General features: G+C 39.2%; 1 protein-coding gene across 5 annotated transcripts in view; it reads left to right on the top strand.

The window, feature by feature from the left end:
• The window catches only part of HIVEP1 (HIVEP zinc finger 1), a 156396-nt gene extending 152329 nt beyond the window's left edge, over positions 1 to 4067 (top strand). For all 5 annotated transcript variants that reach the window (XM_078001357.1, XM_015135569.3, XM_028847839.2 and 2 more), the window contains 2 exons: positions 499 to 989; positions 2349 to 4067. In XM_078001357.1, the coding sequence (XP_077857483.1) occupies positions 499 to 989; positions 2349 to 3527 (1670 nt within the window). In that variant the 3' untranslated portion in view covers positions 3528 to 4067. The remainder of the gene's footprint in view (positions 1 to 498; positions 990 to 2348) is intronic.
• Positions 4068 to 15974: the final 11907 nt, after the last annotated feature.

The raw sequence follows: 15974 nt of genomic DNA, 5'->3' as shown, positions 1-15974 counted from the left end.
ATACTATTCAGATCTAAAGAAAATGTATTTTGCTCACAGATACCAACAGCCATCAGCTTTTTGTGTTTGATTTAATTTGTTCAGTAAAAGGAAGATACAAAATAGAGAAAAAGCTCAGGAAAAGAGTTGCTTTGAACTCTTTATTAATTTTATATGTAGTTCAGTTGTGTTTTAAAGATTTTCTAAAGATTTTCAAGGCCTTCATTTCCTTGTTTCTTGATTACCCTCCGCCTGCCTCATTCGCCTTCTGAGAGTCATTTCCCATTCCTCATCCCTGACCCGGCCCTCCCGCAGAGCTGCCCTCCTCTGAATCCTGGTGGCCACCTGTCTTGTTCTTCCCCAGGGCCTTCTCCTCAGCCAGGGCGGAGGCTCGTTGTGGGCAGGGTCCTTGTCTTTTATAATCCTCACAGAGTTACCAAACCTATAAAAAAAATTAAAAATAGCCTGTGTGCACTTGCAAAGCATTCCATCACATACTCTCTTGGTTGTTTTTATTAGATGAAAAACAGAGATTCAGTTATGAGCGATCTGGATATGATCTTGAAGAATCTGATGGCCCAGATGAGGATGACAATGAAAATGAAGACGATGATGAGGACAGCCAGGCGGAATCAGTCCTGTCAGCCGCGCCCTCGGTCACAGCCAGCCCGCAGCACCTTCCATCTAGAAGTAGCCTTCAGGACTCTGTGAGTGCTGATGAGGACGTCAGGATCACCGATTGCTTTTCTGGGGTACACACGGACCCAATGGACGTTCTGCCCAGGGCATTGCTCACCAAAATGACCATCCTGAGCACAGCACAGTCTGAGTACAGTAGGAAGACACTGTCCCCGGGGAAGGCCAGGCAGCGTGCCGCGAGAGATGGAAACGACACAACTCTGTCTGTAGACGCTTCCAGGTCCCCGTGTCATCAGATGTCTGTGGACTACCCTGAGTCAGAAGAAATTCTGAGAAGCTCTGTGGCAGGAAAAGCTATTGCTATAACACAGGTAAATGATTGGCGATTGTTCTTTTATTTCCTTTTTCGTTTTAACCTATTAAATATGGAGAACTTAATGGCTTAAGAAGAGAATGCACCTGAGTGATTTATTTAGTTCAAGTCAGTCTGTTTGGCTTTATTTTTTTTCTTGTATTTAAGGGTAGAGGACATTTTTGTCCTTTGGAATCATGTTGAGTATTTTAAGCGGTTCAGATATTTTATTATAATATCTGTGAAAGAACCAAATGGTTCTTGAAAAAATACCCCCTTATTTTTATTTGCTTTTTGAAAAATTTTTGAAATTAAAAAAAAAAAAAAAAAGTGACAGTGGTGAACACAAGTCCCGCAACTGATTTATCTGCTGGCCCCTTCTGAGCTGTTTTTCCACTGGTGCTAATGTGATGATGGGTTGTCACTGACTTATCCAAACATTTTGCACTTTGCCCCCATTGGCAAGACAGCCACCAGTTTCTATGGCAAAGTTAATGTGGCCCGAAAACACATCAAGAAGTTCACTTTGCTTGAATGATCACATTGCTCCCGCAGCTCGGGAGAGCTTTCTGCCCGGGAACTAGCTCAAGGCAGACACAGGCCTCTGAAAAGTCACGCTCCATGTGCTGCGAGTGAGTCCCTGCTCTACCTCTGGCTGTTTCGTGACAAATGATTAATTCTTGGAGGAATACATTCTTCTCTCATTGACAGTTCTCTTACCTCAGTACGTATGGAATATTGCAATAGGATTTATTTCTAACTGTGACAGATTGTGCTGTAAGCGTCTCTATCCGAAAACCTCTCAGACACTTACCAGTGCCTGGAAATCTGGTTTTCAGTAGACATTTCATAAACTTGCAAATGAATAGACAAACAGCCAGAGACCTTTTTCTCGGTAACATCTCTTCACAAATAATTCTTTACTTCATTTTTCCCCATTGAGTTGTCACAGCCAACTTATATCTCAATTTCTCAATAACTCTTAATCTCTAAAATAAGATGGAGCTAGTGGTGCCAGAAACAGAAATAATAACAAAAATAACAGCTTAAGAATATAGCTGTGTCCACTTCTCAGAGTTATTCTCTGTATACAATATGACAAAATCCAGGAGATTTGCTTGAGACATGCAAAAGACTATACAAGATGTATCACCATTATTTCTACCGGGAAAGAGAGAAATTAAAGATGTAATAATTTTTTAATTGGAAACTTATTTTTAAAAATCGAAAAATAATTTCATTGCAGCAAACTTCATTTTTATCAATGCAAATATGTTTACTTTTATCTCATTGTGAAGAAATAGATTTAGTACTAGCTTTATAGCTCGGGGATTATGAAAAAGCTGTCATAAAAGGATTGTTCTGTCTTGTCATTTAGAGCCCATCACCTGTAAGACTTCCTCCTGCTGCAGCCGAGCACAGCCCCCAGACAGCGGCGGGGATGCCTTCTGTGGCCTCCCCACATCCTGACCCTCAAGAACAGAAGCAGCAAATAACTCTGCAGCCGACTCCAGGCCTGCCTTCTCCCCACACTCATTTGTTTAGCCACCTTCCTTTGCATTCCCAGCAGCAATCAAGGACACCTTATAATATGGTTCCAGTTGGGGGGATCCACGTGGTACCTGCTGGCCTCACATACTCCACGTTTGTGCCCCTTCAGGCTGGACCAGTGCAGCTCACGATCCCTGCTGTCAGTGTCGTTCACAGAACTTTGAGTACTCCCGGGGATACGGTCAAAGAAGTATCTGGCCCTACAAACCCCGCTGGAGTGGCTGAATTAAGCAGTGTTGTACCATGTATTCCTATTGGCCAAATCCGCGTGCCAGGCCTTCAGAACCTAAGTACCCCAGGCTTGCAGTCACTCCCCTCGTTAAGCATGGAAACTGTCAATATTGTAGGCCTAGCCAATGCAAATGTGGCCCCACAAGTCCATCCACCAGGACTGGCTCTCAATGCTGTCGGACTGCAGGTTCTGACTGCAAACCCTTCCTCACAAAGCAGCCCCGCCCCTCAGGCACACATTCCAGGTCTCCAGATCTTGAACATAGCATTGCCTACCTTAATCCCCTCAGTCAGCCAAGTAACCGTCGATGCACAGGGAGCTCCTGAAATGCCAGCTTCCCAAAGCAAAGCATGCGAGACACAACCCAAGCAGACTTCTGTAGCCAGTGCAAACCAGGTCAGCAGGACCGAGTCTCCTCACGGGTCACCTAAAGTCCAGCGGGAAAACGCAAAAAAAGTTCTGAATCCACCTGCCCCTGCAGGTGACCATGCAAGGCTTGATAGCCTGAGTAAAATGGACACAGAGAAGGCTGCCTCGGCAAATCACGTGAAGCCCAAGCCTGAACCCACTTCCGTACAGGGCCAACCAGTGTCCACGTCACAACCTCTGCTGAAGGCACATTCTGACGTTTTTACAAAGCCCTCAGGCCAGCAGACTCTCTCTCCAGACAGACAGGTGCCCAGGCCCACAGTACTGCCGCGGAGGCAGCCCACTGTGCAGTTCAGCGACGTGAGCAGTGATGATGACGAGGACAGGCTTGTGATAGCAACCTAATGGGTTTTATTTTTTATTGCTTTTTTTTTTTTTTATAACACTTACAGGTTTCTTTGAAAACCCTCCTTTCCTTAAAGCACATTTTTCTGACATAAACTCATGACTAATCTTTGTGCAATCATGAACTTTTGACCAATAATTGTTGTTTTGTGTCAGCTCCAGCCATTTTTGTACATGTTGTATAGACAATTGTGCCTTTTAGGAGCTTTATGTTTAGAAACTGTACAGATTGTTGAATATCTATATACATAAAAATATATTATATATGTATATGAAAACCAGGTAGTTATTTGTGTTTAGTAAGGAAGACCTGTCAAATAAATCAAATGATTAAATTATATGTTCCACTGTTAAATATAAATTTTATGGCTATGGGGCAGAGTTTCTGTGTATAAATTAGTATGTAAACTCCATATTTATTGTATTCATATTAGTCTTTGAAAATGGGTCTGTTCTCCTTATGTAAGACAGTAACTTTACACTTCAGACAGATTTTCTGTGTTATGAAATGTTTCAGTAAAATATTGTTTACTGACTTTACCATTGCTTCAGTTGTGCCTTCTTCATATCATCCAGTGGTCAGTGATCTGCATTTGGAAAATAGCTCTGGGTTCCATTCTTTCCACACTCCCCTCAACCCTTAGTTTTTTTTGTAAACAGAGACTTGAGTCGCCTTTCTACCATGCGAAACTGTAACCAAAATCCATACAACTGGGAGACCTATTTTTCTTACTTGTGAGAAGTCATTTCATTGTTATTATTAGAAGACTAAATATATAAGAATACTTTCTGTACGTACATAAAGCATATAGCCTAAAATGGGCAACGTTCCTCAATGAGGGTATGGAAATTTCTGGGGAACATGAGTTAAAACCCATTGTCCTTAGAATTTGGCTCAGATGAGACCCGTATAACCCCATTTCCAGGTTCCAACACCAGATTTGTTCGTGAGCTATGGGCTCTTCTTTCCCTTGATCCTGTTACACTCACAGAGCTTTGTCCAGCACTGAACTGCAGAGGGCCCGAGATGACGGAAAAGCCAAATCCAGACTTCTAAATTACTTAAGTGACTCTCTTTAGACATTACTGTTTCCTGTCCTGGAACGTTAAACCATCCTTCTTCAGAAAAATATGGGGGCATGGGGAGCCCCCAATTACCACTGCAGTGATTTGCATTAGTAATGATTACAGATGCTAGGTTTGTGAGAAAAGTGTTTTAATGTTGGAATTTGAATACTTACTACATCAGTAAGTCAATATATTCACATTTTTAAAGGCTTGTTTAAAAGATTGCAGAGACATAAAATAGGTAAGACAACAGCATGATTTGCGGGGTGAGAGGTAGGGGACAGCCTATCAACTAAGGGGTTTGGAGACCTGCTGCTAGCCAACCCCAGCTTCACGTCTGTGACTTTGCAAAGACCTGGCATTTCAACTTGCTTATCCTTATCTCAATTAGGATCTCCAAGGTGTGCTGCAGTCCCAGCATGCTCTGGTGGATCTGTGATGCTTTAAATGCATGCTTCAATTTGCATTTACATATCTCCATAGATTAAGTAACAAAATTCTCCCAAAAAAGATAAAACTACATTTTATATTCTGAGATAGCTTTGGAAAGAATTCTGGAAATACCTGCTCTAGGGATGGCATTGCCCTATCAGTAATAGTAGTTGAAAATGAGGTCTGTTATCCGTCCAATTTCTCAAAATTAATGTGGAACTGTGTCATGAACTTAACTTTTTATTGCCTAAAATTTTAAAGCAGTATAATAAGCATATTCCTAACTCCATAATGAAGTACAGATGACTTCTCTAAATTCAAAATTTATGCTTGGAGTTTTTAGCATTGAGGTTTTTTTAGTTTCTATAGATTTTTCTTAATTTAAAAAATTTCTGTACTTAAAAACAAGTGTTGTGATGTGAGTGGATGTTCCCTTGAAACTTTCATAATGCTGTAATGTACCTTACTCTTATTTTGTACTTTTCACGATTCTTATTTTGGGCTTTTCAAAATTCAATGCATCATGCCCATACCTTTAATATTAGCAACTTTCAAACTTTACTGTGACCTTTCAAGTATTTTGCTAGTATTTGCAATATGCAGCTCTATAAAGAATATTACCAAAATCCAACCCATTATACTTTGAAATCACATGCACAAAATAGACAAGGGAATAATAATTTTGTGCTATTTCTTCAAAGTCGTCTTTTCCCAAGGAGCAGTGTCCACTTGATATTCCCAAATATAAACGACTTGCAAATAAGGTAATTCAGAGAACTGGTGGAACTACATTTGACTTTTATTCTGTTGCACCGTCATGTGTGGAGACCCAGGCCCGTAGAGAACTAGGGTGCAATGACATAGTAAATCTCTTTGATAATTTATCAGCAAAACAGGTGAAAGTTTTAATGTGTAACAATTTCAATACCTTGTGTGAATCCACTGCAATGTCATCATCAGAAGTATGGAAAAAACAGCTGAAGAACCAAAGGTCGTTTTTCTAGTTAAAGATTATTATATCTGGCTTATGAAAATGTATTATAAAGTAAATCAAGGGCATTCAAATAACTTATTTTCATTCCCTAAAGTTTAAGCCAAAATGATAATTATTTCTTTCGAAATGATAATTAACTGATGGTATTTAATGTACAAATTTTCTCAGTTATTTTTTTATATATAGACCTGATTTTCCTTTCACAGAAACAGTATAAGTAACACGTTTCTTACTAGTTAATCCCTGACCTGAATTTTAAGTGATAGCACTTAATAAGGATTATGGAAAATAATCGTTTTTGTTGGAAGACTGTCAAGATAGTTAATAGATCTTGATGCATGCTCAGTTCAAATTATAACATCAGGGTTCTTTTTGACTTTTCTGGTTTTCACCTTACATTTTGCAGTCAACTTCAAATAGTACCAGAGAGATGATTTTCATTAATTTTGTTTCAAAACCATCTATAAGTTCTAAATACAGGATGTATATCACCTAAAGAACCTTCTCTCAAAGTGACTTCCCATGACTTAAAATATTAAATTTCCCATTTGATATTCAAAATATATTTTGTAATATATATATATTTATATACATATATTATACATATATAATATTTTAGTGGCAATAACTCCCTGCTCTCATTACCAAGTGGGGAAGAAGGAGAAAGAAGGTTTAAAGCAAGAATAGCAAAATGTTTTTCTCTACGAATTATATACAGACTCTTCACAGCTTACTATGGTTCAATTTAATGATTTTTCAACTTTACACTGGTGTGGAAATGATAAGCATTCAGTAGAAACCACACTCTGAATTTTGAATTTTGATATCTTTCTGTGCTTGCAATATGTGGTTTGATCTCTTATGATGCTGGGCAGCAGCAGGGAGCCAAAGCTCCCAGCCAGCCACATGATTGTAACCACAAACACACTACAGTGCACTGTATTCAGTACATTACACAAGATATTCTAGACTTTATTTTTAAATAAATAATTGTTAGATGATGTTGTCCAACTGTACGCTAATGTAAGCGAGCATGTTTCAAGTAGGGTAGGCTAAGCTATGATGTTCAGTAGGTTAGATATATTAAATGCTTTTTTGTTGTTGTTGAAACAGTGTCTTGCTCTGTTGCCCAGGCTGTAGTGCAGTGGCGTGATCTTGGCTCAGTACAACCTCTGCCTCCCAGGTTCAAGTGATTCTCCCGCCTGAACCACCCGAATAGCAGGAATTGCAGGCACACACCACCACACTGGCTAATTTTTGTATTTTTAGTAGAGATGGGGTTTCCCTGTGTTGGCCAGGCTGGTCTCAAACTCCTGACCTCCAGTGATCCGCCTGCCTCGGCCTCCCAAAGTGCTAGGATTACAGGCGTGAGCCACTGTGCCCGGCCTAAATGCATTTTTGACTTAGGATATTTTCAATTTACAATAGATTCATTGGGATGTAACCCATGGTAAATCAAGGAACATCTGTTATCTCAAAGTCATGATGCATTTACTTAAATATATTGGATTCCTAGTCTTTGCACACACAGGTTTATCTGGAACCTTGCGTATAAAGGTTCTATGGAAGGCACTGTAGGCATAAAAGAAACATTATCTGCTCCTAGGTGTTCACTGTCTTCTGAACCAGGCTTGGGTTTGAAGAAAACACCCAGACATCCAAAATCCAATAATAATTTAAGTACCAACCAACTCCAAAATAAATTAGAAGGTACAGTTTCTGCCCCAGAGGAGGATGCCTGCTTATGAGAGATCATGTAAAGTAGGACATGACAATAGACCACATCATAGAAACCACAGACTTTAAAAATGTGTGAGAGTTAAGAAAGTGATTGTCTTAAGTTAATGAATGATTTGTGTATATTGGGGATTGCTGTATTTTGAAGGAAGTATAGGATTTGGGACTTTAGAATAGACATGATGCTAAGGAGTAGAACAACAATAGCAGTCATGAAGTCTAAGACGAACATGTGCCAGGGACCAGTCTAAGTGGAAGAAGAGGATTCACTCAGATGTTCAATAATATTTAGCACCAACAGTGTAGAAACACTTTGGGACCTGTAATCCCAGCACTTTGGGAGGCCAAGGTGGGCAGATCATGAGGTAAAGAGATCGAGACCATCCTGGCTAACACGGTGAAATCCCGTCTCTACTAAAAATACAAAAAATGTAGCCAGGTGTGGTGATGGGCATCTGTAGTCCCAGCTACTCGGGAGGCTGAGGCAGGAGAATGGCATGAACCTGGGAGGCGGAGCTTTCAGTGAGCTGAGATCATGCCACTGCACTCCAGCCTGGGCGACAGAGTGAGACTGTCTCAAAAAAAAAAAAAAAAACTTTGGGAATGCAAATTTGATGCAAATTAAATGATGCCTGTCCCTCAGGAGCTTCAGTTCTAGTAGAAGAGTAAGTCAGCAAGATGCAAGGTATCCTGAATGGCAAAAGAAGGTACCACCAAGTGCAGCGGGAGTATGAATGAAGAAGAATTCCTGGCTGAGTTGATGAAGGGGTGCTTCAAAGAGAATGAGACATTTAAATATGGCCTTGAAGGGACTTGGTTAAGCAGAGATAGTGGATGAGACAGAACAGACAGAAGCACTGTGGAGGACAATCTATATTTATCCCTACGGCATGCCATCTATAATCTTACGTAATTCCGAGCAGAAAGGATTATCTCTTCGTTTTATAGGTGGAGAGGCTGCAACTCACAGATGTGACGAAACCTTGCCATGCAGATGCTGGGATTTGAAACCAGGATGGTGTGACGTAATAGCACAAAACAGAAGCAAATGGCAGGGAACATGAAAGAGCATTGAGACCAAGGGAATAAACCACATTTTGGGAATTAGCAAGGCATCTGACAAAGCTGCAGTAATATTATGGATTTCATTTAAGGATGATTAGTATGGTGGGCTTGTCAAGTGAAAAGAGCACTCAGTGGGTCACAGCACTATAGGGAAAGGAGCACGGGCTTTGGATCTCAAAGACCAACATCGTCACTTTTCTAATGTGTTAATAACTTATGGGAGGGTGAGGCAGTCATGGGACACAAAAGTAAGGAGGAAAGGGAAGTAATGCAGAGGAGGGTGGAAGCAATCACGAGTGACCCAGTGCCACAGTATCCTTTCTTTTTAGTTGGCAGACTCAATATAATAGAGGAGACATTGGCTGATGACCCAAATAGAGCAGGATCAGTGTCCAGAAGATTCAACCAAGTGGAGAGATGGGCTGAATATGAATAAGACAATTTAACAAGAAAGCAAAAGCCCTGGCACTTGGATTGAAACTTTAAGGGTACTAAAAAGCAGCAGTTTGCTTCGTACAAAGTTGAGTATGTGCCACCTCATCCCTCCGTCTCCCAATAAAAAGCATAATCTGGGGGATAGTAGAAACACGTTATTTAATTTTTATTTTATGTTTTGTAGAGATGGGATTTTGCTATGTTGCCCAGGCTGGTCTTGAACTCCTGACCGCAAGCAATCCTACCGCCTCAGCCTCCCAAAGTGCTGGGATTACAAGCATGAGCCACCACGCCCAGCCAGAAATCCATGATTTCATAATACATTATGTAAAACCACGCTCTGTAACCTCATGATCAGAGCATTCCAGGAGCATCCTCCATAATCGGACTCCAGGCTTGAAGAAGATACCGACAAAAGAGCACATTTTGAGGCCATCAGGCTCTGAGGCCAAGCTCACCGTGGCCCCTGTGAGAGGGGCTGGAAATAGGATAATCTAAAGGGTTCCTCACAATAGCTAAGGACACACCTAGGGAGAGTCACAGAGCAGAAATAATAAAAGAAGTTGTCTTTCTGGTGGAAGGAGAGAGAGTTCAGGGATTATGAAAGAAGAGAAAGTGGGCTATCGTGAGGGAAATACCATGTCCCCATTCATTTTTGTGTAAAACTAAGATTAACCTCACAGCAAGAAGCTAGTGGGAATTCATGGCTCACAGCTAAAGCTCATATTTGCATAATAATCACACATAAATATGGAAGAACATAGTGATTTCCCTTCAAGGAAGACTGTAAGTTTAAACATTCTAGTATGATTCACGCCAATCCTTTAAGATGTATTGGGATCACTGGGGAGGCGAGGCTCAGCTGTTCACCCCTCCGCTTGATTCTCAAGTGAGCTCTGAATGGACACCACCTCCAAGAGCTTGGACTCTGACAACTAGATCTGCTCTGAGAAAGTAGATAGAGGCAGCTGAGAAGAACCTGGGACTCAAACCCATGACCCACCCACAGTCCATCATCAGAGAGATAGATTAGGCAGACATTTCTCTAAGTCGGGAATCGAGTTTTGTTCATTTTGTAGATTTGGCCTTTCAGACATAATTAAAATTAAAAGTCCCCATGACATTTAACGAAAGTTTTCTAATTACTTTGCTTTTGTTCTCTGAGAAGCTAGGCCTGTCTCATTCCATCATCCCTGAGGTGTACATTAGATGCTGTATTAAGAGTCTATTTCAGCACACTGAACAAATATTCTTTTGAAGTGCCAGATTGTTACTGGGAACTAGATTGTTACTGAGGACTGCATGCTCAGGTAAGGATGGAAAAGTGGAAATTAAGGATCCAGATAAGTTTTATTTCCCCATCACCTAGACCATAAACCTAATTCTGAAAGAAAAAAAAAAAAAAAAAAAAAAAGTAGCTGATTTAGGTAATTATTAAGACACCTCAAATTAAACAGGAAATTTTCCTGGCTCAAAAATATATTGATAAATGACTTTTCAAAGATAGGTAAATCTTCTTACTTAAACTAACAAGATACTCTTATTAGATTTAAATTTTGAGATTGTAGGTCGTGCTCTGTTGGTATGACAGTATTTTATAAAAAACTCACATTTTATATAGTGCAGTATTTTTAATTTTAACAATTACAACAGATATTGCATTATATGAAGTCGGTCTCACATTGTGGTTGAGAAAATTGCTCAAGGTTGCAAAGCTAGTTAAGTAGTGAGGCTGGGAGTTGAAATGGGGTCCTTTTTCTTTTTTTCCTACTGTTCCATGCTGCATTTTCAGTAATGATTTATGGTAATTGGGTTGTACTGTATTCATTTCTAGGTGAAAGTCTATTTAGTATTCATAAAACATCCCATTTAAATTTTCTACAGAAATGAGTATGTCCAGTGCCATGCATATTTGTACAAATAATACATTTTGTAATCTTTTTCTTTGCCCTTTCTCACAACTGATGTAATAGGAGCCATAAAAATATTTAGTGAAGAAACATTTAACTTAAATAGCAGGAGATAAAAGAGCCATCCAAAGTGACAATTCTAATCAAGCATAAAACATGTAAACTTCCAAGTATATTAAGTTTCAGTTCTTAATCATTATTCAGAAAAATGTCTTTGTTACGTGTCTTATGCTAAAAGATTGGAGGGAAGACAGTGGAGCATGGATTCACATTGTTTTGATTATTGACATGGTTGGAATACAGCATAACATATTATATTATAAAGTTCCTGAGTTTGATCTTTTCAGAAATATTTCCAAAAAGAAATGGAGCAATTTTCCTTTACATTTTATAAAGAAGATAATTATTTAAACATATTTCTCCTATGAAGGGGACAGCAAATTGTACTGCTTTTTATGTGCAGACTTTGTGAGGGAAAGAAGGCAATGACAGGAACTTGAAAATGAAGGTATTTATACATTTTAGCTATAAAAGGTGTAAGAGAGAAAAATAAATATTTGTTCTGTTTAGCAGATGATTCCATATTTCAGTATAAGGCAATAGAGGTCCCTATATATAACGTAACTTTTTTCTTTGTCTGATTCTGACTTTTGGTTCTGAAATGCAGAAGTGAATAATCAGATAACTTTTATGATGTCCATATATTTGTGGGTTTGAAAACGATATTTCGCGAAGACCAATAGGCATTTGTTATGTTGTTGAATTTGCTTGAGACATCTTTCATTCATTTGTTTTCAGTCACTTGAAAGACAGTATGTTTAGTTAGCTACCTATGAATGTTGCCAAATGAGATCTAAGGAAACCATGATAGGTGATAGACGTCAGGGCTCTACATTCCTGGAGATCAGTCATGGAAAGAAAAGCCAGCTCGGAGATCAGTCAATTAGCCAGGCATGCTTAGTTTTCTCTGCTAATAGCAAGGCTTATTTTTGCCCAGTAGGGTCAAATGTTAAGAACAGTTTTGATTCAGCAGTAGTGCCCTTTAATACATTTGAATTTAGTTATTTTGGAATATCTCTATACATTCACTACACAGCAAGACATTTTCTGTTCCTTCAACATTTTTATTTGCCAGAAGTAGTTTACGACTTCATGCAGTCTACTTATTATTTATACTCAACCACGTGCAATCATAATTACTGATTGAACAATCTAGTCTTCATTCAAAGTATGTTAACTATTCTAATGAAATAATATGCATTATTTCTAATCTATAAGGGTTGGAAACTTTTGAATTCATAATATCGATTATGAGAAACCAAATTTCGAAAAATAGTCTATGAGGAGAAAAATAAAATAATTTCTAAAATTTATTATTTAAAAATCAGACCCAAATTATTAAAAACTTCACTTAACTACTGAAGTTAAATGCTTAATGAAAGCATTAAGCCTCTGTTGGAAATAGTTGTAAAATATTTAGTATACGGTACATCAACCCTCTTTGATACTTAAGCAACCCTAGTGCCCCCAGGTCAGTGCCCTGAAGGTCCTTTAAATGCAGATAAAGATCAGAACTGACACAGGGACCCCAGGGACCAATCCTGGAAAAATGTTTTGTTTGTTTTGTTTTGTAACTAAACAAATTCCTGTGAACCCTTTGTTGTCGTTTTTTCTAAATCCTTCAAAAAAAGAAGCAGCATTTGGAAGACACAACGGATTCAGGCGACAAAACATTTCAAGTTTCTTTCTGCTACAGGTAGAGTCATATGATCTTTAGAATTTCAGTTGAAATAGATAAAATAGTTCCATGACGGACTTGTATTGTCTCTTAGAGGCACTTACAACTTGTACTGTTGTTGTTGTCTTTGTCGTTGCTATTTAAATAACTTTCTTCAGCATGTAGAATACATGCCAAATGTACTTGTAAATGATTTGTAATGTAATTTAAATGATTTGTAAATGAACGATTTGTAAAATCTGTACATCGCATTACTTCGGTCCAGAGTTAGGGGCCATTTAGATCTGGTGGCTGGTGCAAATGAACGTAAGTTCAATCTCTGTTCAAGGTTTATTTCAATGACCATACATTGTATCTCTGTTATGAGTCATCTCATGAATTTACGACTAAATGGGGTGTGGGCAAGAGAGAATAGATTTGCAAAAACTGTCTCAAGGCTTATAATCTACACATTGCAACAATATTATTAATATTGAATTAATAATTGGTATCTGATGAATATTAATATTAGTATCTAATTACCATTAAATAGTGATGATGTTTTCTAGTTTATCTGTCAAATCAAAACCTTAGCTTAATTTTTTTTTAAGTATTGCATATGGAAACAATTTACCAGCTAATTGTCAAATTATTTATTTTCTGCGCTTCAATTTTCTCATCTTTAAGTTAGGGCAAAAGTGCTGACATGAGATGGCCTTTGGGAAGATAAAAACAGATAGTATGCAAAGTATTTAACAAATCCTAGTGTATAGTAATATCCGAATAAATGTTAGCACTAGTTATTTGAATTTTTCAATAATTTTAAATGCTTTCCAATAGAAGAGATACTAACATTCATTCAACAAATACTTACGAATCACATGCAAGTCCACGCTCAGATCTGTATCTGTGACTACGTTCAAAACCACTTACACCCTATTTTTAAATACTGTGCTATGTTTAAAACGTTTCCTAAGTGCTTTGCAGAAAAACCAGAAAAGGCAGAAATAAAACAATTAAACCAAACAGGTCATCTCTGACAGCTTATGTGAAGTCTTCTTTCTAAAAGTTCGAAAACGTGGAGTCTTTCTGTGCATTCTCAAAGGGAAGATGGGCTGTCAGCTGGCGGAACAGTGTGTGAGATCTTTGTAGATGACGCGACACCATCCGGAAGGGAGGGTACGCATTGCCTGGGCTCTTCTGGGGTCAACTTTATTCTTGGTGCAACCTAACAGGGAATGGGCACGGAGAGGAGTGAGCTTTGCAGATGATCGCTGCTGGGCCCTCCACAGAGCCCAGGCCTGTCCGGAGACCAGCATTAGACAACGAAGAAGCCTCCTGAGGCTGCGGGGAGCCCGTCAGCCGCTTAGTGAGCTGCCTCTACATCTCCAGTTCTGCTGGGATCAGGGATGGTTATCATGGCCTGGCAACCTACAGGTTACTCACAAATGGCACAAGAGGGTATCTGAGTGACATTGTTAAGCAGTGATTAGAAGCAGTTGATTAGTCAGAGTGGTATTTGGTTTGACTCTGGGTAATTTTTGTTTTTGTAAGTCTTCGGTTTTGTTTTGTTTTGTTTTGTTTTGTTTTGTTTTGTTTTTGAGAGAGTCTCACTCTGTCGTCCAGGCTGGAGTGCGATGGTGCGATCTCGGCTCACTGCAACCTCTACCTCCGGATTCGAGCAATTCTCTTGCTTAGCCTCCCAAGTAGCTGGGATTACAGGTGCCTGCCACCACGCCTGGCTAATTTTTGTATTTTTAGTGGAGACAGGGTTTCACCATCTTGGCCAGGCTGATCTCGAACTCCTGACCTCAGGTGATCCACCCACCTCAGCCTCCTAAAGTGCTGGGATTACAGGCGTGAGCCACCGCGCCCAACCAGTCTTGGGTATGTTTTTAAGAGCTGTTGGACTTCAGATGTAAAAAGCAAGCTTGAGCTAACTCCTCCAGTCTCCCCATTTAGTAAATGCAGAAAGCGATGTCCAAAGAGGGTACACATTCTCCATCTTTTAAAAAGGATACAAAGGGTTGGTTTTTTTCTTGTAAATTTGTTTAAGTGCCTTACAGATGCTGGATATTAGACCTTTTTCAGATGCATAGTTTGCAAATATTTTCTCCCATTCTGTAGATTGTCTGTTTACTCTGTTAATATATTCTTTTGCTGTGCAGAAGCTCTTGTTTAATTAGATCCCATTTGTCAATTTTTGCTTTTGTTGTCATTGCTTTTGGCTATTCACAATAGCAAAGATATGGAATCAACCTAAATGCGCATCAATGACAGATTGTATAAAGCAAATGTGGTACATATATACCATGGAAAACTATGCAGCCATAAAAAAGAACGAGATCATATCTTCTGCAGGAACATGGATGGAGCTGGAGGCCATTATCTTCAGCAAACTAACGCAGAAACAGAAAAGCAAACACTGCATGCTCTCACTTATAAGTGGGAGCTAAATGATGAGAACTCAGGGACACAAAAAAGGGAGCAGCAGACACTGGGGCCTGCTTGAGGGTGGAGGGTGGGTGGAGGGTGGGAGGAGGGAGAGGTGCAGAAAAAACAACTATTGAGTACTAGGCTCAATACCTGGGGGATGAAATACTCTGTACAACAAATCCCTGTGACATGAGTTGATCCATATAACAAACCTGCACATGTGCCCCCAAACCTAAAATACAAATTAAAAAAATAAAATGATACAAAGGGGCTATGTCCATGGTAGCTACCAGCACAGGCTTTGGAGACTGTGCTTGGGATTTTATTCTTCCTCCTCTACCTACAAGTCTTCTAAACTTGAGAAAGTCATTATATCTTCCTGTACCTCAATTTCTTCATCTATAAAATGGGCCTATTGATACTATCAACCTCAGAAATCGCTGTGAATAAATGAGATCCTATGTAGGTGTTTAGTAAAGGAGCTGTGTAGCGTGTATTACATGTTCAAAGTTCCCTCATTATTATTATCATTGCACTGATTGTTATTAATTTGGGGAGACCAAAGTTAGAAATTTGAAACCAGAAGACAATAACTGACAATGAAATGTCCTTTCTTGCTGTGAAATTCTGACTCTAAACCACAATGTGTCTTT

The sequence above is a fragment of the Macaca mulatta genome, chromosome 4 (genome assembly GCF_049350105.2).
Source record: "Macaca mulatta isolate MMU2019108-1 chromosome 4, T2T-MMU8v2.0, whole genome shotgun sequence".
NCBI lineage: Eukaryota > Metazoa > Chordata > Mammalia > Primates > Cercopithecidae > Macaca > Macaca mulatta.
Note: the sequence above shows the minus strand (reverse complement) of the source record. Positions and strands in the feature narration are given on the sequence as shown.